The 23967-nt window shown below is 41.1% G+C and overlaps 1 protein-coding gene across 4 annotated transcripts; it reads left to right on the forward strand.

The window, feature by feature from the left end:
* LOC310847601 (specifically androgen-regulated gene protein) lies at positions 1–17007 on the forward strand. Of its 4 annotated transcripts, none has more exons than XM_083745537.1 (4): positions 1–65; positions 11220–11376; positions 13897–14071; positions 14734–17007. In XM_083745537.1, exons 2-4 carry the CDS (start codon positions 11263–11265, stop codon positions 16146–16148), a joined length of 1704 nt encoding a protein of 567 aa, XP_083601663.1. In that variant the 5' UTR covers positions 1–65; positions 11220–11262; the 3' UTR covers positions 16149–17007. The 4 variants fall into 4 exon arrangements, with proteins under 4 accessions (XP_083601663.1, XP_083601661.1, XP_083601662.1 ...); XM_083745535.1 differs by having other exon boundaries at positions 49–171; XM_083745536.1 differs by lacking the exon at positions 1–65 and adding an exon at positions 234–376.
* Positions 17008–23967: the final 6960 nt, after the last annotated feature.

The following is a 23967-nucleotide window of genomic DNA, read 5'->3' on the forward strand; positions in this document are numbered from 1 at the left end:
ATGATTGGTTGAGAGTCAGAAGTAGGGTGGAGTGAGGAAGACAGAGGAGGAATTTACCTGTCTAGGTAAGTCAGTAGGAGGTCAAGAAGAGAACAGAGAAGGTGGTATAGCCTGTTTGGTCGTGTCATTTCATAGCAGAGTAGCTGGAATTGTTTTTATTTCCTAGTAAAGGTGAGTTAAACTCTAACTAAACTATGTTTGCTTAGGCGGAAAAGGAGTGTTCCTGGATTTAGATACAAATAGCCGACCAGATAGCTGGCTTGTCCAGTCTTGCTTATACGCTTCCCCTATTTCGTGCTATCTTTCTTGCCGTTGTTCCTACTGAAATCTTTGGGCTCGTAAAGGATTATGGAAAGTCTCGAGTTTCCTAGTGAAGGTAATCCATGCATGTTTCAAACCTTTCCTGACAGATTTTAGGGGGAATTCTGTTGGTAGCTTAGTTGCTTTTAAAATGACTTTTAATCTGTAAATCTGTGAATGACAAATGTTTGTCTCTTTCATGGCTTCTGTTCAGGCTTATTAACAATGAAAATATATAGTAAGAAAAGCGGCTTCCTTTCAAAAAATCTGGAAGATGCAACCTAGCATAAATGCGCTCTCTCTATAATATATAATATATAATATATTATATATATATTATATATTATACATTATACTCTCTCTCTCTATATATATATAATTATCACACTTATGGGAAAATAAGCTTACTTGAAGTTTTGCAATTATTTTAATAAATCTTCAGAGACTTGGATGGAAATTGTTTTTAACATGAGATGGGGGTGGAAATGTGCTCCTTATCAGTTAAATGTAGGTAAACATGCAGAACTATGCCTGCTTGTAATTTGAAACTGGAAAACTAGGATTGTGCAGCTCTGGTGCTGTAAGGGTAATGATTAAAGAGTCTTTTGTGTAGGTAGAAGTGGATGGGTCTCCAGGGTCAAGGTGCTTGTGCATGTATGTTTGACACGTTCTGTCTCTTATTCTGATGTGGTTTGGCCATTGGGATGCAGAATAGCATTAGTCCATGCAGATGCATTCAAAGTAGCATATTTTTTTTTTAGTGAACTGGCAACTCTCTTTAATTCTGTTGGTTTTTAATACATAAGAATACATGCCACCAAAGCTTATTTAAAAACAAAATCTAAATTCTTCAATGGAGTCACTGAGTTTCATTTGCAGGGTATTCTTGGGCAATGTATCGGTCAGTCAGCTAAGCTCTGTGTGCTAGGTTAAAAACTGGAGCAAGTCTATACCTCCAAAGAAAATGCTATAAAAGAAATTAAAGTAACCTCTACTTGAGGGGACCATGAAATGATCTAATAGGGAAAAGAGATAGTAATTGACTCTTGCTATTTGTCCTGATGCATGCTAAATTCCAACAGTATGCACTGCTTCATCAGCTTTATTTATTTATTTATTGTTATATCCACTTATGGTATATGCCAAAATCTAAGCAGTTTACTACAATACTTAAAATACACAATAACATTAATTAAAATATACAATAAACAAAATGTAACAGTGCACATATAATAAATAGGTTGGTTGTAAAAAGGTTGTAGAAAGGAGGAGGGATCTGGATGAGACTTGCATTTTATACTATTAAAATCCACTTGCAGCTAAGCGTCAAATGAAGGACCTGAGCTGGCATTTAACGTCACTTGTTGACAATAAACCATATTTATAATGCCCCTTGGTGGAAGGACTTTACCTTCTTGACTGTAGGACCTAGTACTTAAATCTTCTTATAGTTTAAAAAGCAACTAGTTATAGAGGAGAAGATCTGATCTTGTAGACCCAAGTATTTTGCCTCTGTCTAAAAAGTAATCAGCATTACTACATTTACCGAGGGCTCTTTGTGAATGTACATAGATCACCTTTATTTTATTAGTCTGTTCTAATACCTATGATATAAAATAGCAGTGGGGAACCTCTGCTCCGTGGCATAGGTAATTTAGCCCACAAGAGTCCCAGTTTGGCCAGCGAGGCCCTTTCCCACAAATGATGTCATAGGTGATGTCAGTGCGGGACAGATACAGCTACAGCTACAAAGGCACAATTGAGAACTTGAAGGGATAGATGCTGAGAGGGAACCCAGCTGGGATCAGATCCAGCAGGTAATTCCTCATTGGGAGCTCCAATGGGGCTTGTCTTCTCAGTTTGCAGGAAGCAATTTGGATTCAAATCCATATTTACCCCCCCTTTAAATTGAGGTGGTAGTGGGTACAGCTGCCTCACTCATTCCTTCCCTTCTTAGAGCTGGCTGTGCACAGTTGCCCATTCCCTCTTCTCCCTCCACAGTGTTGGTACCCGTTTCACTACATGATGGTAAACATATGTTTTGTGGGCCCAGAGCCTACAGGGACTCCACTGTAGCTGAAGGCCAAGAATCGAAAATGCCTGCCTCCTTCAGTTGGCTCATATATGATATGCGTTGTTGATATTGTTTCACACCACCCTAATCTCCGAGTGGGGCAAGATTACAGGGATTCTAGGTGCTTACCCAGGGGTTATGTTTCCTTTTGGGAATGAGGCATAGCGGAGACTGTGGTGCCTTTATGATATATGGTTTATTTGCACATGTATACAACCTGAGCCTATCATAGCATCAACACCCAAAAGGATCTTGTTTCTCCCATATCCACAGCCTTGGAGTCAAACAGACATCAAACATTGCGCTCTCTCTCTCTCTCTCTCTCTCTCTCTCTCTCTCTCTTTCTCCTCCCAGTTTGCTGCTTGAAATCTGGCCCACATCACTGCAACTCAACTCTAAACTCAATTGCCCCTTTCCTTTGTTTTCCCCTTAATGGCCCATCACCCAGGCTATCACCTCATCTAGCTGGCCTATCATAGCCTGGCTTATGTTTTAACACTTGCTGGATCAAGGGGTTACAAGGATCTCACCTACAGCCTATTTGCTCTCCCTCAAACTCATAACAATATCGGGTATTGGGCACACCCTGGTTTCATTTCCTTAAGAATAGTGGCAATACAGCAAGAAAACATTTTACTGCTGTGTCCTATGTTCATAATCACTATCAGTGAACTGTGGCTTCAGGTTGTGAGTTAATATTTAATATCTCAGATTTTAGAGCTTTAACTACACCTTTGTTAGCTTCTAAAGCCTTTTGAATATCTAGGCTCTGGGTTACTCAACTGTCCTTCCAGGTTCAGCTGCTTAATTGTGATGCTAGGGATCAAAATTTTAAGTAGTAATATACAGTCTTGGGCAAGTTAGGTTGTAATTTTCTTGGCTGCTTATTCAGGACACCAAACCCTTTAATATCATATTGGACACATGTTTGTTCCTCTTAGTAACAGAAGTCAGAAGACTGCTTTTTACATATCTTCTTTTGTGATCATTGTTGATCCAATGTGATGAGAGTCTCTCCCCCCACCCCCATTTTCTTACTATGAGGCATCCTCCTAATGAAATAATTCTGCAGGACTGGCCCACTCAGGAGGCAAAGTGAGGCAATTGTCTTAGGCGACAGGATCCACAGGGGCAGCAGATCCAGATGTAGATGTTTATTTCCCCTCTTGTTCCTGATGTAGACTTTCACTCACCCATTCTTCCCTGGGGGAAGGGGTGGTGGTGCCATTTTGTAGTTCACCTCAGGTGCTAAAATGTATTGGGCCAGTCCTGTAACTCTCTTGTCATGGTTGCCTCCTTATACACTTGAAAGTAAATGGTATAATTGATGGCTAAGAAAAACTGTTTCACAAAACAACAGTGTTCATCCTGTTAAAGCAAAGGTAAGATGTATGTGTATCTGTGTCTGAGCAACTTTCCTTTTGTCCATACTGAACATTCTGCACTGATGATGGTGGTGTTGCTAAATACCTGTTAGTCACTCTCTTATCCAACTTCGTCACAAATACTGTGTACTGGAACACAAGAGTACCGTATTTTTCCATCTATAAGATTCCCCCATGTATAAGACACGCCCTATTTTGGGGGACTCAGATTTAAGAAAATGGGGGGGGGCAGATGTATCCGTGTATAAGATGCCCCATAATTTTTGACATTATTTTTAAGGGGAAAAAATCTAGTCTTATACACGTAAAAATACGGTAACTCGAGTGGAGAGCTTGCTGTCTTTGATAGGAGGCTGTGGGATTTTGTCTTGATTTAATCTCTGTGTACAGTGCCGTGATGTGAAAGAACCCTGTTGCTGGATTTTGTACAACACAAGATAGCTTATTTCCCCCAAGCAGAGTTCATAAAGGTCCTTCCTAACCTAAGGAAGATGAGATGGGAAGTGAGGCAGGGACTGACCCCTATCTAGATTGTTGCTTATGTATGTGGCATCAAGGGCATGGCCAAGGCTGAGGAATAATGGAAGGCATTCAGTCTCCCATGTGAAAACTGTAAATATTATGATTGGCACACGTGCACTGCAATCTTTGAGAGTTTCCTTTTTATTATATAAGATGATTCGCTGACGTGATAGCACCCTTGATCACGCTGATTTTTGCAATTTGAATGAACACACCCTGTGATGCTCTAGCGCCTTCTTACGAACGGAACTGACATGCCTGCATTTTGAAAAGAAGCTTTTCAGTGCTGCTGAGCTTTAAATACTAGTTATCCATGTTAAGAGGGAGTAGTCTTCCCATCTCTTGCTGGATGACTTTACAGAATGTGACAGGCAGAGGGGTGGAGCTGGAAACATGTCTTTCTGGTTAGAAAGCTTGTGACCACATCCTCACAAGGCAGAATGGCTTCATGTACTGAACGAAGCATGGGGAGGGAGTGGTGGGAAAAGATGGGTGACACTCTTGGCTTCTGCCACTGATTTTGTTGCATAGTCTTAGGCAAGTCCAGTAGCTGCTTCAACAGAAGCTGTAGGGTGCCTCTCACATAGCTTGGCTGTTGGATCATGGCTTGGATCTGTAGCTTGAAGATTCAAATCTGACCTTGCGGATCAGCCTGGAGGTTCACACACAAAGAGACTCAGTGTCTATGGACTAGGGCTTATGTCTATTTATTTTGGAAGGACAGAAGGCAGAGGGGATTGGGTGCGAGTCAAGCATCAGGGTGAAACATGAATGGCTTCAGTGTGTAGAGTTGCCTTAGTATGTAACTCTAAACTTTTTGAGGGGGAAGCTGGGGAACATGAGGGCTGTGGCCAGGGCTGTTTGACATAAAACAATATGGGGCAGAGGGCTTCAAGGTTCACCAGAGGTGTGCTTTTCCCTTTCTGTAGGATTTGCATTAGGACCAAACTAGGATTAAAAGGCTTTAAATGTGTTTGGTGAAGGTTTGTAAATTATAGCTTTGAAGCAATTCTGATTGCTTGGCTCTGTCGCAGCAAACTGTGAAGGAGACAATATATGAGAAGAGGGAGCATACCAGCACGTGGTGAATTCGAGTCTCAAGACTGTGGGAAAAATAAGACAGTATGTGACATAGAGGATGATACCATGAGGCTGTATTGAGGTTGATGTGAATATAGCCATTGTATTTCTATGGTTGTATTATTTCCTGTCCAATCAGGTCTTTGTTAGTATAAGTTAAGCTAAATGACTAGGACTGGAAAGGCATTCACTTAGCTATGAAGCACACTTGGTGGATGATCTTATCACAGGCTAACGTCACAGGGTTGTTGTGAGGATAAAGTATAGCCAAACCACATACTCAAGCTCCCTGGAGGAAAAGCAGTATATAAGGAAGTGTTTATACACACCATAAAAGAAAAAGTCTATTAAAAAATGAGGACGTGCACTCGGAAGTGTGGGACAACAATAATTCAAAGTGAAGTTTTATGAACTGTGCAAACAAATTGGAATGAAGGCTCAATAAACAGCGGATGTTGTATCACCTTGAGGCAAACTTTGCACAAATTTCACATGAACTGATGAATGTTCTGAATTGTAAATGCCACCTGTCCATCATACCCCTACCCCCTCAGTTGCTCTTTAATATGATTTTGAAGCTTTAATACGATTTTGAAGCTTAGCTGGGGTGTAGTCAATATTGCCTTTTGTAACCGGTGTAGAATTTCCGGACATGCCCTAAATTCCACACTTCAGTCAGCTTAATCCCCCACTAGTCCCCTATGTATCAACCTCTGTTTTAAAACAGCTGCAGTTTTCATCTGGGCCTCACCTTGGTAGTTCCACCACCCTCAGAAATTTGTGCGTGGTGGCCTGGGAGAGGGCACTTTTGGTGGCCACCACAAAGTTTTGGAATTCCCTCCCCACAGAGGTGTATCTGACACATTCCTTGTGTAGTCTCCATTGTACCTTGGCCTCTGGTACATGACCTGAGATATATATGAGATATATATTATTAGGATCCACCCTATTATTGTGACTATAATTTGTTTTTAATTGTTTTTAATATTGTATTTTTAAATTGCTGTAATCCTCCCTGGAAGCTTATGGTGACAGGTGGGTAAGGAATCAGACATATGTTGTTGCTGTTAATTTTATATCAGTGGCACCAGAGCAGCTGGCCTCTTTCAGTGGCCTCTCGTATATGTGTGTAGGGATGAGGGATGGGGAAGAAAGTCATTTCAGTGTACGCTTAAATGTGAATCTAGTTGGTTAGAGTGTGATGCTGATTACATCAAGGTTTCAGCTTTGATCCCCATATGGGACAAGCTACATATTCCTGCATTGCAGGGGGTTGGACTAGATGATCCTTGGGGTCCCTTCCAACTCTACAATTCCATAATTGTACCTAATTTATATTTCACCAAAACAAAATGTGAACCAAAAGTCAACTTTCTTTCAAAAGATTCAGAATTTGCATATATTATGGGGAAATGTACATGAAAACGCTCACAATAGTGAAAATAACTTACAAAAATACACTCCGTTAGGTAAAATTGCTTACAAAAGTGTGCACATTGGGCAAAATGTGGAATAAAATGCTAATGAATAAGATATTTTTTTAAAAAATCACAGTCAGGTGTGAAAATGTGATGGACTGAATTTAACACTGGAAAAATGCAAATCTTAAACTGGCAGATTTCTCCATCCCTAGTAGGGGTGAAAGACACCTGCTTAGGTTTCCTCCAACTCATCCCACACCACTCATTGTGCACTATAGCTTTAAAGCGGGAACGTGGGAAGGGGCTGTCTGGACGGGCCTTTTCTAAAAGACCCCTGTCCTACCATATGTGTGTGGCCTGTCCCTTTAAGGCATTCTCCTTCACATAAGGAATGTGAGGTATGTGCCAGGTAGGGAAATGCACACCCTGGCCTCTGCCCTAAGTAAATAAGCAGGTTGCCCATACAGCCTGTGACAACCTTGCAATATTTAAAGTTAATCTGTGACTTTGCAGCGTTGCTGGTTCATAGGCAGAGTCAGCATTAGTAGTAATAATAAAGGGATATGATATTGTGAAATGTCATCCTTTGCTCTCCTTGTCATTCCGAAGGAATGTGCTCCTGTGCAAAGAAAGCTGGTGCTTTAATGTAGTGCATTTCATGCATGCAGGTCTTCTGTTGTCCTGAGGCTGAACTTGGAGAAACATAGAGCCTTTCTTTCATTACAAGAGCCAGTGTGGTGTAGTGGTTTAGAGCGATAGACTCGTAATCTAGGGAACTGGGTTTGCGTCTCCGCTCCTCCACATGCAGCTGCTGGGTGACCTTGGGCCAGTCACACTTCTCTGAAGTCTCTCAGTCCCACTCACCTCACAGCGTGTTTGTTGTGGGGGAGGAAGGGAAAGGAGATGGTTAGCCACTTTGAGACTCCTTCGGGTAGTGATAAAGCGGGATATCAAATCCAAACTCTTCTACAAAGGTTACATCCGGTCATAGGGATAGATTCAACGAAATAGCTGCGCTAGTGGGAGCAATGAGCTGCACTGGTGCAACAGAGATTTCTTCCTCTCCTCCCTCCACTCGCACCCCCAACCCAGTCAGCCTGGGGGTGGGGGTGGGGCGTGGCATTGGGAGAACACCTAGAACAGCATGCGGTGATGGATGAAGATAGGAGGAGTTTATTCTGTCTGGCAAGCAAAATGTCTACAGTTTGGTGAAGCATTGGTCTTGGCTAATGCCTTCTCTCTTGACTGAGAGAGGTAACTCGAAATGGTCTCTTCTACCATTTAAGGCACACAAGCTAGAAATTGTGTACAGGAGGAAGTGGTCTTAAACTCCAAGATGAGAACTCATTTCAGAGGTAGCTACTGTGGGGACTTCAGCAGGGTCTTCAACAATCCAGAGTAAGATTCCATCTCTATAGCCAGATATATGTGGGCATGGGCCATTTCTGCAGTGCTTGTTGGGGTTTGAGAACGTGCAGCAAGCCTTAACCAGCAGAGAACAGGAGGGGGATGTGCTGGAAGGGGCAGGACTTGCTAGTCTCTCCGCCCCCCTCCTCTTATTACATAGAGAAAGAGAACCCCTTAAAAAGGCTTGGGATTGATCCAATTCTGAACTGAAACAGCAACAGGAATGTATAAAAATCTGCTAAAAAGCAGAAAGAGAAACTGATTTTGTCAACATGGCGTTTCCAAATGATGTTGAGATTTGTGACAGCAATGGATGTGCAAGAAGTGCTATAAGAAAAACCTTACGAAAGAGCAAATTGCTTTTAATAGCTATTCTTGCTGTATGACTCTTGTTTTGTTCCAGCTAGTCTTGTTTTTATACTTTGTTTACTTGCTAGTTTTTTAACATTGTGAGTCACTTTTTGTGAAATATGTGACATGACTTAAAAATACTTACTATGTAGTTTGGAAAAATGTTTGTTCACTGTATATTTGGACACCTCCTTAAGATATTGTAACCACATTTTGCATAATGATTCCTGAGATCAAAGAGCAGGTTTTCGTCTGTGTTCAAGTACATTTAGATAGCATTTTGAATCAAGATGGTGGACTGAACTGATTTTTTAACCACTGATTTCAAAACCTTTCTGATATGCTAGTTTTATGTTGGTGATCACTTTAGGGGTTAATGTGGACATGGGCCAACTTCTGCATGTGCATGCTTGTTTGTTGTCATCCACACGAGTGCTTTCAAAACCTCTTACTATTTTCTGTCTGCACTAGTAGGTGGTGTTTGATTGGATGTATTCACAATATTGTGTTGGTGTTCCCTGCTCTCAGTTAGTACTTCCTAACTCATCATAGGTTCTGGAAACCTGAGGTCCATTGTGGGCATGTATGCAGGTATTTACTTACCCATGCACACACTTCATAAATTTCTGAAATACAAGTTTTCCAGTGTGCCAAATTTGTACCAAAGGCCCTATTTTTAAAATGTATGTGTTGCTCCAAGCCAGGAAACCTGAAGTCTGTTGTGGATATTTGCACAGATATTTGTTACCTGTACATGTGCACGTTTTAATTTTTTATATACAGGTTTTCTGATGTACCAGATGTGCACAAAACAGTGAATGCCGCTGCCGCCCCTTCAGTAATGTGTGTGGCTCCAAGTCAAGCAAGGATTTGGAGACAGTGGCATGAAAGACGGTCACTTCCTTGCCTTTATTTCCTTTCCCACCTCTTGTACCTGAAAGGACAAGTTTTATTTTTATTTTTAATACAGCTGTTTCAAGCAAAAGCACTTCTGGCCAAAATAACTGGGTTTTTTTTTTTTTTTTTAAAAAATAAGGTTAAAATGTGAATGTGCCTTCAGCAGCTTTTTGGGGGGGCAGATGGAAACAAAATGGAAGTAGGAAGTGTGGCAGGCAGCACCCAGTGAAATGTCTCCAGTCATGTAAAACAACCTGCCCACACAATGCACTTCATTGGATCCACAGTCTGGTCACATACTATTTTAACTTGTATTTTCTTTCTTTACTGGATTATCCATTGATTAGGAAAATTCAAATTTAGTGGGAAAAGGTGTGAGCTGCCATTTGGATAAGGAGGCATCATATAGACAATGCAAAAATAATAATAATTAGAGACAAAATGAGCTGCAAATACACATTAAACACTGGTTTGAACCAATCCTTAGAATTCCCAAGCAATGCTGGGCACAAGGTTGCTAGTAATAAATAATAATTCTGCCCAGAGTATTTATTTTTATTTATTCCTGAAAGGTAGGGTGTGTGAGTGAGAGCTATGCATAGACAGAAGTGGGTTTAAAATGGCTGCAACTTTTATCAGTTGTGCGCAAAACATTTTGCCTTGATTTTTTTTAAAAAAACTATTATGTTAAAAGTACAGTGTATAGGAATTTTAACTCGCTGCAGTTGTAAGATGTTTAATTTTGTTTGTTTGCTTTATTTGCTGATTCTTTTTGTATTTTTGTATTAGTTTTGTTTATTTTGATTGGCTGCCCTTCAGCAACAGGTCCCAGAACAGGTTACAACAATTTAAAAGTTGATGTTAAAAAAGTTAACATAGATCACTGTCACAGCGATAGGGTAGGTCTTAAAAACACACCTCAGATGTCAAAAGCCAAGGCAAAGATTATTACTGTATATGAATAAAGAACAGCCCAGCGACGACAATCAGACCAGTAGTGATTGTTTGTGGGGTGTGGAAAAGCAGAGCAGGGTAACAACTGCAATATCACATATATTTTTCCTCAGTAGGAAGGAAGCCTCATTTATTTCAAGGGAGTTACTTCTAAGTAACATACACTGAACCAAGCCCATTTTGTTTTATTCTATAAAGGCAGCACACTGAATGAATGAAATAATGTGGGCATGAGGAAAGTGCTTTAACAAACACACCCCAGTATCCTCTTCTTCTTAGCTTCTGATTTTTCCTGCTACTCTAGGAGGGGCCCCTCTTGAGTCCCAGGCTTGGGCATCAATATTTCTTCCTCCAGTTGCTTAGCAACAGTGATGAAGTGTCCTTAGCAACAGTGCTGCCTGCTGAGTCACATTTTCTGCTCTAATTTTCTTCATAAATGTCTGATTGACATACTTATGCTACTAAAAAAGGATGAAAGCTGGGGTGGGGTGAGGGTGGGGGGTTGGCCACCCACAAACTCCTACCCCTTCTACCTGTTTGTTGGTGGCCCTGAGGACACTGCTTCCAAGAATTGATTAGCAATGTATCATGGTGAAGGGAAAGTACTACTAAGTCAAGTGTACTGACTTTATTGGATCCCAAGGCTTGTGAATTTGGGCTTTATATCTTGTTGTAAGCTGCCATGTGTGTAAAAGCAGCAAGGTATAAATGAGTTGAATGATATTCATATGCAGCAACCGGCAGGATTTCTGCAGCAGTAATCTGTTTTTGAGTATGTTCTGAAGTTGTGATATATGTTTATGGCTTCTTCTTACGTTTCCTCTCCAGAGTTCCTCAGTCATACTTACTGCTGCCTTGCCTGACTAGTGATATGCCTAAAAAGGATTTGTGGATAAGGACAGCTGACCCAGAACCCAGAGCAATTGTTCACAGTGCAGGCAGTTGTGACAGTATGATCAGCAACGACTCCAGCTTGTCCGGAAAGGTATATTAATTTAATTCAATTTATTTTTCTGTTCCACATAATTTCAGAACGTTCAGACAGGTCTATAGCCCTAAATAAAATATCCAACTGCTAAAACATTTAAGAAATATAAAAGATAAAGCACCATCTTAACCTTGGGCTAAAGTTTTCAACTAAAAATTTTAAAAAATCAGAATTACTTGCAAGTTAGGGCTTTGTATTGTAGGGATGGGGAACCTGTAGTTGCACTACAACTACCATAATCTCTGATACACTGAATTAGGCTGATGGGATACACAGGGATAAGCATATTGTTTGGGGCAACTACTTTTTGAGGCAAGTGTTTGACTTGATTGTCACTTAGGTCACTTCCTTGTGTGCTGTTTCTAGGCAGGGGTCTGTGCTTTCATGCTCAGTGACCGAGTCCTTTTCTATTTCCCCCAGCACTTTCTCTGTGAAAACCTGTTCTTTACCGCTGAATTGAAGCGGAAATCCACAGAAAACCCAAATTGCCACTTGTTTCAATGCAGCATAAATAGCAGGTTTTCCTTGAGAAAGCAACGGGGGGGGGGGGCGCGGAAATTAAAGCGCTCAGACACAGAGCTTGCAAGCATGAACATGTACCTAGAAAGCAGTGTGGATGAGCCCTTGGTGTTAAATTATTTGAGTGATGGTCATGAATGTATGAACTTGCCCTTAGGATGTGAGGCTTCTCCAAGCACCTATGTGAAGGAGTTTCCCTCAGTCAACCTGCTGAGAATATTAAAATTCGAATGACAACTGAATGGCGGTACTTCCACTAGAAATGTTTTGGAGCTGCTGTAGTTGCAGTTTCCCAATGCCTGGTCCATTGAAGAATAAAAATAATGCCCTTATTGAAGAGATGGTGATGGAGAGTGCACTGTGGTGAGCCTTAGCCAAGTTTGTGTAAATGCAAACTTCTGTGATATGTTTCACTAAAGTTTAACACAGCTTCACTCCAAGTTTAGCACTGTCATTCTGTAACCTGTGGGGTGGAGTGGACTTCTGTCCAGTGAGTGATGAGACCAGGTAAACTATTTCCTGTCTGACTTGAAGCTTACTAGATATTTGGTAAATGTAATTTGTAGAGATTTACTAACCACAAATTACCATAGCTGTCAACATTTCCTTTTTTTTAAGGGAAATTCCCTTATTCTGAATAGGATTCCTTGCAAGAAAAGGGAAAAGTTGACAGCTATGCAAATTACAGTTCTGAATTGAACTTCCATTCCTTCTGTTGCACACTAGAAGTGAACTTGTGCATTTAATTAATAACGATGAGCAGGGTAGTTCAATTATTGTGGGGCCTCTACCTTGTCATCGTAATAAACCTGTACCTTGCAAAAACTCCCACATGGCCTCATCCTAGAAAAAGCAAGGGAATCCAACTCTTCCTACGTCAGATTTTTATCTTATTACCATTTGGGTATATCAGCTGGGACATTGACATTAAATAATTGACAGTTGGAACTCAACTTGTAGTATCTATGCTTGAAAATTACTGAAAGCAGACAAATCCTGTGAATCTTGGAATCTGGCAGATGTAATTTATGCATTCATTTTGGCCATTGGACCATTGACCCAAATATCTTGTGGCCACATTCAGTCTTTCTGTCTGAAGTCTTTGAGAATGGGAGTGGTGGTTGCAGAAAATTCATGGTCTATTTTGATCAGAAGGTTGGTGGTTCGAATCCCCGCGATGGGGTGAGCTCCCGTTGTTCAGTCCCTGCTCCTGCCCACCTAGCAGTTCGAAAGCATGTCAAAGTGCAAGTAGATAAATAGGTACCACTGCGGTGGGAAGGTAAACGGCGTTTCCGTGCGCTGCTCTGGTTCGCCATGCTGGCCACATGACCTGGAAGCTGTACGCCAGCTCCCTCGGCCAGTAAAGCGAGATGAGCACTGCAACCCCAGAGTCGTCCGCGACTGGACCTAATGGTCAGGGGTCCCTTTACCTTTACCTTAAACAGGGCTGCCTTCAGATGTCTCCTAAAAATCTGGTAGTTGTTTTTTCCTTTGACGTCTGATGGGTGGGTGTTCCACAGTGCAGGTTCCACTACCGAGAAGACCCTCTGCCTGGTTCCCTGTAACCTCACTTATCGCACTGAGGGAACTGCCAGATGGCCCTCAGCGCTGGATCGCAGTGTCCGGGCTGAACGATGGGAGTGGGGACGCTCCTTCAGGTATACTGGACTGAGGCCATTTAGGGTTTTAAAGGTCAGCACCAACACTTTGAATTGTGCCTAGAAACATACTGGGAACCAATGTGGGTCTTTCAAGACTGGTGTTATGTGGTCTCAGCGGGAGAACAAAAAAGGGAGAACAATAATGGTGGTGTTGACCTTGGTTATAAAGATTAGGTAGTGCTCCTTTGTAGGCTTACTGACAGACCAAATTCTTGCAAATTCACTGCAGTAATTAAGTCTTTATGGAAGGTAATAAATTTGAGATGAGGATAATATTTTTTGAGCTTTTATGTCTCCTTGTTCATGTTACTCAGGGTTTTGTTGTTTTGTCTTGAAGAGTGACAGTGGCTATGACTATCTATCCGTGGCGGAGAAAGAATGTCTTATGTTCCTTGAAGAAACACTAGATTCTCTGGATACTGAAGGAGACAGCGGAGTTTCTACTGATGAGGCAGAGACAGCTGAGTCTTCTAAGCATCCACGGACATGGCCTATGAGAGATGTTCCTAAAGGTAAGCTGAGTTCTCTTGTGATTCTTTAACAGGAATGTTTCAGCTGAAGCATCATTCCTGGCTCAGTCTAGGTGGTGGTGAGGAAACAAAGCACAGAACTAGTTTCAGAACTGTAGAGTTCCGTGTGGAAAAAGTGTTTCACGTGCATGTTCTATTAAGAGCACAAAATTTAGGGGTAGATCTAGTAGCTTGGATGCTAAAAAGCACACATTCATGTTAGCTCCTTTGAACAACTAAAAGTAGCCATAATGAGCTTGAGTTATCGCTTTAGGTTGGTAACTTAAAGTATTATGGTTCAAGGCAATGCACTTATGCTGTGGAAAAACCAAAGACATTTCCTACCTCTAAATCCAGTTCCAGTTTGGTTACAAGCACACATCCCCACCATAGAAACAAACAGACAGGCAGACAGACTTATTCTCTGTTACTCCTTGAGCTTTTAATCTAATAAATACCATGTGTGGGATTTGTTAAAATATCACTTTGATACAGTTAGTATTTTGTTTTTAATTCATCCTTTTGTGGTAAGGCAAATAATTTAAGGACTTGGGTTTGCTCTTCTCCTCTTTCTCTTCGTTGAGGTTTTGTGATAGTAAGATTGTAAGAACAATACTTACTTCTCCTTCTTTTGTTTCTTTCTATCCCCACCCCCAATATTGTAGAGCTGGATCATGAAAATCTAGGAAAGCGCAACAAAATTGAACCAAAGAGCAAAAAATGTCTTTCTGGCTCTGTTCCTGTTGTCACCCCAAATCCAGGTCACCATATCTTTCCAAGGAACATCAGTGTAAAAAGTGCTCCCAAGGTTTCCCTTGCTGAAGCAACAGGGTCTAATGTTGCTGATTCTCTGAAATGCCAGACTTCATGGGGGTCTCCTAAGCACGAGCCAGTGGACATACCAAATGACAAGCCTAAAATGAGCTCCCAGTTAAGGCCATCTAACTTGGAATCTATAGTCATCCCACCCCCTGAACCTTTCCAGGACCAGCGGAGGAGTCATCCTAGAAGTGGGCAAGAGCCAAGTGGGACACCTCACTATGAAAATAAGAGGAATGTTGATGTAGTGGAGGGATATGGGGCTGCAGCTACCCAGACGGAACTTTCACTAGATAAGATGGGGGTAGCAATTGGGAAAGAAGCCATTCTGAAACCTCTCTCTCCTAAAAGTAGCAAGAAGATTTCTGAACAAATTACTGTTGCTCAAGAAAATTATCAAAAACCTACACTGGAAGAACCTGCCCTAGATCCCAACTTCAAGCAAGGTCCTCCCACTGCCCCCAAACCCAGGAAACTGCCTCCCAATATTATCCTTAAAACCAGCAAAGGTAATGCTGTGTCACTCAATGTGGATCCCAGTCACAAGATAAAGGTTCTGGCTCCATCAAACGGCAGGCCCAGAGCTGCAACTGGTGATTTTTCCATGGAAAAAGTTCATTCAATCCAAAATGAACAGGGTAGAGCCAGGAGAGAAGCTCTTAAGAAACTGGGTCTCCCACTAGATCAAGAAAAAGATCCCGATGATCATGTGATCAAAACCACACCTTACTCAATTCCAAGAGAAACTCCCAGGACAAGCAGCAGGGAGAATGTAAATATGGATAATGTCACCTCTGATAAGAAATCTGATGAACAGCACAACCAGGTTGGTGGGAAAGAAATCTACCCAATGGATATCAACCTTGCAGCTGTCAAACAAGTCAATGTCAAATCCAAAACATTGGAGCGTTCAGGTGTCGGTTTGAGCAGTTGCATCTCTTCTGGGAGCGAGGACCAGAATATTAAGAACAGTGGTTCACATGGCAAAATGTCATTTTTTGACAAGATCACTCCAAACTTTCTTCGCAGTAGCCGGCCACGCCCAGCTTCCCTTGGCACGGGGAAAGACTTTGTTGATCTGAAGGAAAACAAAATGCATAATGCTGAGTTGGAAAAAAGCGACAAACGACGATCTTATCCACTTCAGCCCCCCTCTAAGCTGCCCAGGCAACCATGTGTCAGTGTAAAGATCACCCCTAAGGGGGCCACAGAGGAGCATAGAAAGGAGGCTTTGAAAAAACTTGGTCTATTGAAGGAGTAAGCCAAATCATTTGATTAGTACAAAAACTGTGTGTTCAGTTGTGGATAATGAGTATACTTGCTTGCTCCCTCCGCTTCTTCAGCTAAAATGGGAGGAATTGCAGCATAGGATGAAGGTCTTGTCTAGTCTGTAGACATTCTTGATGGATTAACCAGCACTGGCTTCAGCTGTCTGCACGAGAACTAGCACTTCTGTAGAGGAGGATTAATTCTGCCATTTACATCTGCCACCACCTTTATAGGATCTTAGGGTGTTGTATATAGTGTATAAAAGTATGATTATGTATGTATGTATGTATGAATGAATGAATGTATGACTATGTAATAAGTATGTGGTTAACTGGAAGGGGGAACTCTCAAAGATCTAAGTTGTAATTACTATGCCAAACTATGAACTCATAGGTCTTGTAACATGACGACAGCCATATGGCTAGAAATCTTTAGTTAAGATTGAGTTGCAATAATGTTTTTTGGTTCCTTTTTAAAACTCTGGGCCTGATAATCTGCTGCACACAGTGTAGCTGGTGGAATCAGGAGGCCTGTTTATATCCACTGAGATGACACATGCGCTAGATATTTAATAAACTGGCAAGAATGCATCGGATATGAATCTTAAGTGTCAAGTTCATGAATGATAAGAAGTACTTGCCAATTCACCTCCAACATGTCTTCAAAATGGCTGGCTAGAATTTGATTAAAAGCAAATGAATACTAGAACTAGAATTGATCTGGTAGATGGTAGTTTGTTGTACTTGCTTATGTGAACAAATTACTATTGTATGCTCATTGAAAATCATGCAGTATTCTAGAATGAAAATTGCATTAAAAATTGAAAAATAAACTATTTTATATGGAGGAAACTTTGGATTTTATTTGGTTAGTAAAACATGTTAAAATAGTAAAGTGGAGTAGGGAGAACTGGTCTGTGGGAAACACAAAATTTAACCATAACCTTGAAAGTAAGCATAGTTGCATAAAATCACTGCTATCTCTGGAAAGGTTTGTGGCTCAAACATTACAGGTTCTTTAATAATAATGAGCTGAAGCTAAACCTACTGTATTTAGCACCACAGTATTAGAGCAAGTGACCCTTTCCCACCAACTCATCTGTTGAGGAACCCCAGCATACAGTGGTACCTCAGTTTAAGAACAGCCCTGTTTACGAACTATTCGGTTTATGAACTCCCCAAAACCGGAAGTTGTGTCCTGGTTTGAAAACTTTACCTCAGTCTAAGAACGGAATCTGAATGGTGGAAGGGCACTGGCAGTGGGAGGCCTCATTAGGGAAAGCGCGCCTCGGTTTAAGAATGGTTTTGGTTTAAGAACGGACTTCCGGAACAGATTAAGTTCGTAAACCGAGGTACCACTGTATTTGGCAGCTCAGCAGGTCTCCAATCTATAAGGGAAGGATGGATTTTTGGCTTTGAAGTAGCTGAACTGTAGTATTTATGTGGTGGTGGGGAACACATCCAAAGAGCTTGGGAGCCAATCATCCACTATGATTAAAAAAGTGTTCTTTTGTAAAATCCAAGTGCTCTTGTGGAACAGTTCTGTTTACATTTTCTTTCCCTCTCTCACGCTTTCCCATCTCAGGAGTTGAGTACCATAAGAAATTAGAGAGAAAATGAAAATGTACTGTATCTTAGTTCAACACTAAACATTGTAACACAATTCTTTTTTAATTATTAGAAACTCTCATCCAGATATTACTAGGTGCACACACAACACCTAACCCATTCATTTTGTTGGTATGTTGTTGTTCTAGATCAGGGGTTGTCAACCTGGTCCTTACCACCCACTAGTGAGCATTTCAGGTTTCTAGGTGGGCGGTAGGGGGTTCTGCGGCACAAGCTGAATCCTCCTTCCATCGAGCAATGGTGGGCGGTAAGGAAATGTTACCATCAAGAAAAATGCATTAGTGGGCAGTAGGTATAAAAAGGTTTACTATCCCTGTTCTAGATGAAGTTGCATGAAGAGACTAACAGCATACTTGTACTCTAAAAGTTATTCTGTGGCTAACTGATTTAAAGTCTGATCTGTAGCTTGGCTTTATTTTACTAGTTGTTCTCTCCCTGCCAACTGCTACCAGCTCTGCCCCAGGATTTTGAACTGTAGAACCAGAGACTGCATGAACAGATTTCTACTCTCCTACATTTGTTAAATTGGTGATGCTACAAGACTATAGGCATCACTTTGCAGCAGGGAGCCAAATTTATGTCCAGCTCAATATATCTCTGAACTGCAAGTTGGCAGGACCTCACTCCACCAACTGTGAATAAATACAAAGATGTGAAGAAAGTAAAATGACTAGTCTGAACATAGGACAAAGTCAACTTGTTAAAATCACTTCAAAAATATGGGTGAAATGTTTTTATAACTGACTCATGGGGGATGGGGTTAGAGGCAATTCCTGACAGGAACTTGCCAGGGGCATTCTCCTATATACCCTAAATATGCTTCAAATCTACATTTTAGCACTCAGTCCTAATAGTATCCCAAATGTCAACTCAAAATTGCTTGTGTTCCCAGGATACTAATTTAACTTATGTCAATTTTAATGGTTGGGTGAACTTTTGTATTGGACTTTGATGCCTTCCTGTTGTTGTTTTTAAAGTGCAAATTTTCTCATGCCAATATGTTTCTGACATTAAAGGAAGTAAAAATCCATTTTAGAGTGGAACTTTGGGTGTGGCTCCTGTTAAATAACTGACACCAAAATCCTTAACTAAACATGTAGAAAGAAGTCTTGTTGATTTTGAAAATGCAACTAAGTCCTGCTTACATAACATTTTTTTTTTGGCTTGGAGGGTAAGCTGGAACTTTTGTTTCACTTGGCCTTCTATAAATTTTGCAGTTGACTATTATACTTAACCAGAACTGATATTTGCTATTATATTGGCAAAACCATTCAAACATTCCCAACCTGCCCCCCACCCCATTTTACGACAGGCTGGAAGGGTTTTTGAATTGAATAGATGTATCCCTCTGCTCAGCTGAACTGGCCTCTTGCCATCTGCTATAGATGGAGTGGTCCAGAAAGCACTCCAGCATCCACCTCCCCCTTAGGTCAACTGAATGTGCAAGTGGGTGGGAGGCTCACAAGCAGAAAGCCCCGAAATGAGGTTCTGAGGGCAGGGAGAGGCAGGACCAAGACACCTTTGGATCTCTTACAATCCTGAGTAGTCTCACTGCCATCACCCAGTGGCATTGGGCCTGCTCCAGACCTGATCTCTGCACCACCCGGCAGCTGGCACAGGGATCAGATCCAATTGCCCTCTCCCCTTCCTTAGCTCCTGCAATGGCCAATTTGAGGAGCTGGGTTTAAGATGTGGCAGTGGCTCCCCACAGCCATGCCACCAGTGGGTGAAGTTTTTGATTGTGCCCTGACTTTGGAAGGTTGTTCATCACATTTGTGTGCTAATAAAAGAACTATGTTTATAATGGCCTAATTCAAAATCATGTATGCAAGTTGCCACATATCCTTTGTACAAAGACTGGTAGTGGCTTGCTAGTGTTTACAATGCTAATTTAAACCAATTATTCTTGTGCTTCCAGTAAAGTATATTCAAGCTCTTACATATGCATGTAGTTCTGCCATTAAACTGCCTTAAGTAACTTCAAAAGTACGACACTAGAGCTGATTAGAAATTGCAGAACATCTTTAATAATCATATTGGAAATGTCATAGTTGGAAATAAATAGCAGGTGAACTTGCAAAGGTAAATGAATGTTAATCGTAATCAGACGATTAATCAGTGGCATACAGACACGTATGCAACTGGACCATAGGAAGCTGCCTTGTTTGCAGTCAACCCTTAGGGTCTTCTGGCTCAGTATGGCCTACAGGAATTCCCCAGGTTTTCGGGTGGGGATCTTTCATAGCCCTAACAGGAAATGTGCACTGGTCCCTGCCAAAGTGGAAGTGTCTCTAAAATGAATCAGTTATGCCTGCTCCACACACATATTTCCCTGCTATAGTAGCCTCTTAAGCTGTGAGCGGTGCTGCCCCTAGTTTAAGAGATTGCAGGGGAGATGAGACAAGTAATGTGTGGGTAGATGGCTGATTCTATTCGCAGACATGCAAATCTCTAAAATGAATCTGGTGATGAAGTTTGGGAAAGTTATTTGTGTGTAGTTTCTTTCTCTTCCACATGAATGCCATACTTTCGTATTCAGTGGTGGAAACGGCAGATGGAGAATGATGGATCAGCTTTGCAAGCAGTGACAGCTCCTTAATCCTGGAGTTTGTATCCTGACAGGCCCATGCATGTGGCCTTCTACTACAAGGGATCTATTTAATGTGGCAGGCTTTGTTCTTGGCACAGCTGCGATGTTATGCAACACATGCCTAGTACAAGGCCACTGGAAAGTATGTACCATGCTCAGGGTTCAGGCTGTGCCGAAAAGTTCTGAACCCAACATTTAACAGTCCGTAGAGGCTTGAGTCTCATTCATTTTAAATACTGTATGCAAATCAAATCAAAATTTCAACAAGCCTGGAACTGGTGAGATTTTAAAAGCAGGTTCTTTAGGTTTTATGCAGTTTTGCATTTTAGTATGTTGATTGACCTTATTTGCTTTGATTACTGTAATGCTTTAAATGTTTGTTTATGATAAACCCATTCCGACATTGCCATTTCACACAAGGCAGTCAGTACTGGTTCAAAGTTCAAGTTCACAAATTGCAACAACGTAGGATGTGCAATATGTTTTTCATTTTTTTTGTCTTTAACCTTTATGGTTTTATATTGCAAACCACCGTGGCATATTTTTATGATACAGCGGTATATAAATTTTTTTTTTGTAAATAAATAACTTATTCCAACCACCCTGGGTTGGATTAAGCTTTTAGAGGCCCTGTGCGCTGCAAAGATTATGGTGCCACTCATATGTTATTAAAAATAAAACAATACTAAACTCTAAAATAAAACAGTAGGGAAGTCAAACAAAATTCTGGCCATTCCCATGATGTGCTTTTTTTTTGGGGGGGGGGATATCAAATGTCAAATTCTTTAGAATTCCTCCACCTTTTTTGTGGCGCTAAGCATGTTCTTAGTCTGCCTGTTGGATGAGCCAGCGCTGCAGCCATTCTTAGAGTGTTTTAATCATCACCCTCCTACCGCCACCCACAAATCTTCAGTCTATGAGGAGATGGGGGATTGTTAGGACTGTGGGGAATAAACATTTTTTAACTTAAGCAGCAAGTAACAATGACAAAATGAAAAGGAACTGCAGAGGGAGAAAAACTGTTTATATGTGCACTTTTGTTCCCATGTAGTATGCACACTTGCCCAGTTTGCAGATCTTCCTTCAGGTCTATAATTCTCTTGGAAGAATATTACAAAATATTTTGACTTCTGAGAAAATGGGGAAATGCAATTCTTCACCCATTTAGTTTATTTGTTGATACTGATGTGAGGGGTTCAGCCTAATTGTGAACAAGTAGTCAGTAAGATTACAAAAGAATATTTATGTCTAGTGTATTAATATCTGGATTTGTTGTTACTTTGTTTCATGAATGGACAATTTGCCTGCAGGGATTTGATCTCAGACAGGTGCTCTGCAGGTGGCAGGTGTGAGAAATAGCCAGTATTTGGAGTTGGAACTTTGACAGAAAAACTGACAAAAGCAAGTTTCCAACTGGAATTAGTTGGAAAATACAGTTCCTGTGTGGAGTTCTTACCAAACTATACTTATTCCTCCCCCCCACCCCAAGATGTAGTGAAGACACACAAACCTATCCACCTTATCAAAAGCAATTCTGTACCATTTTCTGACATGTGTATATACAGTTAGGAATAAAATAAAATAAAATATTGTATTTTATATACTCTCTGTTGAAGTTGCTTTTGGGAATTATGCGATATTCAACAGCATATTTTGAAAACAAGGGGTCCCACAGAGCTTTGCCTTATTATTCCTAGTTTCAAATAGATTTAGGTGCACCTTGGGGCCATCCTTATTTTTAGGCAGAGTGAGGCAATCTCCTCAGGTTACAGGTACTGGGGAGGGGGCAGCAGCCTCCCAGGCCTTTCCTCCTGAGCTCTTTGGATTCCCCCTTTCTGTTGGGAATCACAGCTGTGTGTGTCACACAGCCTGGCATGCACACCTTAAACTAGCAGGGGCAACTCGTGTAGTGGAGGGTGCTATTCCACTGCCAGTGTTGAAGTAAGATTCAGCCACTGAACCAGTGAGGAGCTGTACATGGAGTGGGGAATGGCAAGGGATTTCATCATTTGCTTCAGGCAGCAAAATATCTTGGATCAGCCCTGGTGTAACAGATTTTCTGTGAATTGTGGTTTCTCTCTCTCTCTCTCTCTCTCTCTCTCTCTCTCTCTCTCTCTCTCTGTGTGTGTGTGTGTGTGTGTGTGTTATCCTTAAAGCTCACCATAAACTTTTTTGCTTAATATATTTTACTTTGTTTTCACAAACAGATTTATGCCAGCACATTTATCTGACATCCTCAGGATATCATTCCTGGGGTTTTCCTTTTGTTTGTTCTGTATTTCTCTCCAACATATCAAATCTGTTTGGAAGATATTCACTATCTATGTTCTGCCTTTCCAGTGGATGCTCAAAGAAGCTAACAAGGATTAAATACTTTGTTTATTTTAAGGATGCATTCTCTAGTTCATATCACAGCTCAGCTGAACACAATGGATGCCTTGTGCTTCACAGAGCGCTGCAGCTGCATAGAGCTCATATAATTGGACACCCTTAATTCGCTTGCCAGACAGAGCAGAGGTGATCATTATTTTGGGAAGATGGCTGGAGAACAAAATCAGGAAGCCACCAATAATAAGAGAAAGGAATGAGTATTTTTTGAGCCCAATGCATGTTAGAATTCTTCTTCAGGGACGCTCCTAAACAATCAATTTCAACTGGTATATGCACAATTTGTAAAATGCTTTGCAATCTCTGTTTTGTTCCCCCTTTGATTATGCGCATATAGGTTCTGGATGTAAGCTATATCTGGGGGTGCATTTTTCAAAGTTCTTTTTCTCCCCCCCAAATAGCTTCCATACTTAGATTTTAAAGGGGTTTGTTTGAATAAAATTTGAGAACACCACCATACATCAAAGGGTTAGGCCTTGTAAGAACATATTTATATTGGGAATAAGGTGTGTAGGCAGGTTGGCTCTGGGGGAAGTTACTCCCATTTGCTGGAGTAATATTTTTGAAATGAGCTGGCTTGATTTACAATTTGAAGTCTCCTCCCTTGTAAAGAGGAATTCATCCACCAACACACTTTATGGGCAGGGCTGGGCTAGGCTGAGCTCAGCTTTAACCTGGTGCACATGTCTTATTTTACCTCACAACACTGGCCTGCACAACCTTGTCATGTGGGTGGACAGAATTCCTGAACATTCATGTACCTAATGATTCTTCAGTCTGAACCCTTGAAATTGTTCACATAGGTGCTGTCAGGTTGTTAGGCTGGACTGCAGATACCGAAAACAAACACACCTTTGCCCACACACAAACTTGTTTAGACACCTCTTTGTGTTTTGGAACTTGCATTGTTGTGACAAAAGCCAGCATCATAGTTGGTTCTAGGCAGCTATAATTAATAGTGAGGGTTTATTATCTCAGTAAGTTTGCATATTGTTACTCCCACTTCTTCCCGCTTTTCAAATTACAAAAGTATGTAAAGGAATGTGGCATTTATTTAAATTCCACCTTTCTTTTGTGGAACTCAGACTGTGTTTTAGTCTCACAACAGCTTTATGAGGGCCAGGCTAAGAGAATGTGACTTAATGGATGCACAGGTATTTGAATGTGAATTTTCCTATTGCTTGGAAAGTTCATTTTAAAATGAA

Source organism: Podarcis gaigeae (assembly GCF_964106915.1).
Source record: "Podarcis gaigeae genome assembly, chromosome: 6".
Classification (NCBI taxonomy): Eukaryota; Metazoa; Chordata; class Lepidosauria; order Squamata; family Lacertidae; genus Podarcis; species Podarcis gaigeae.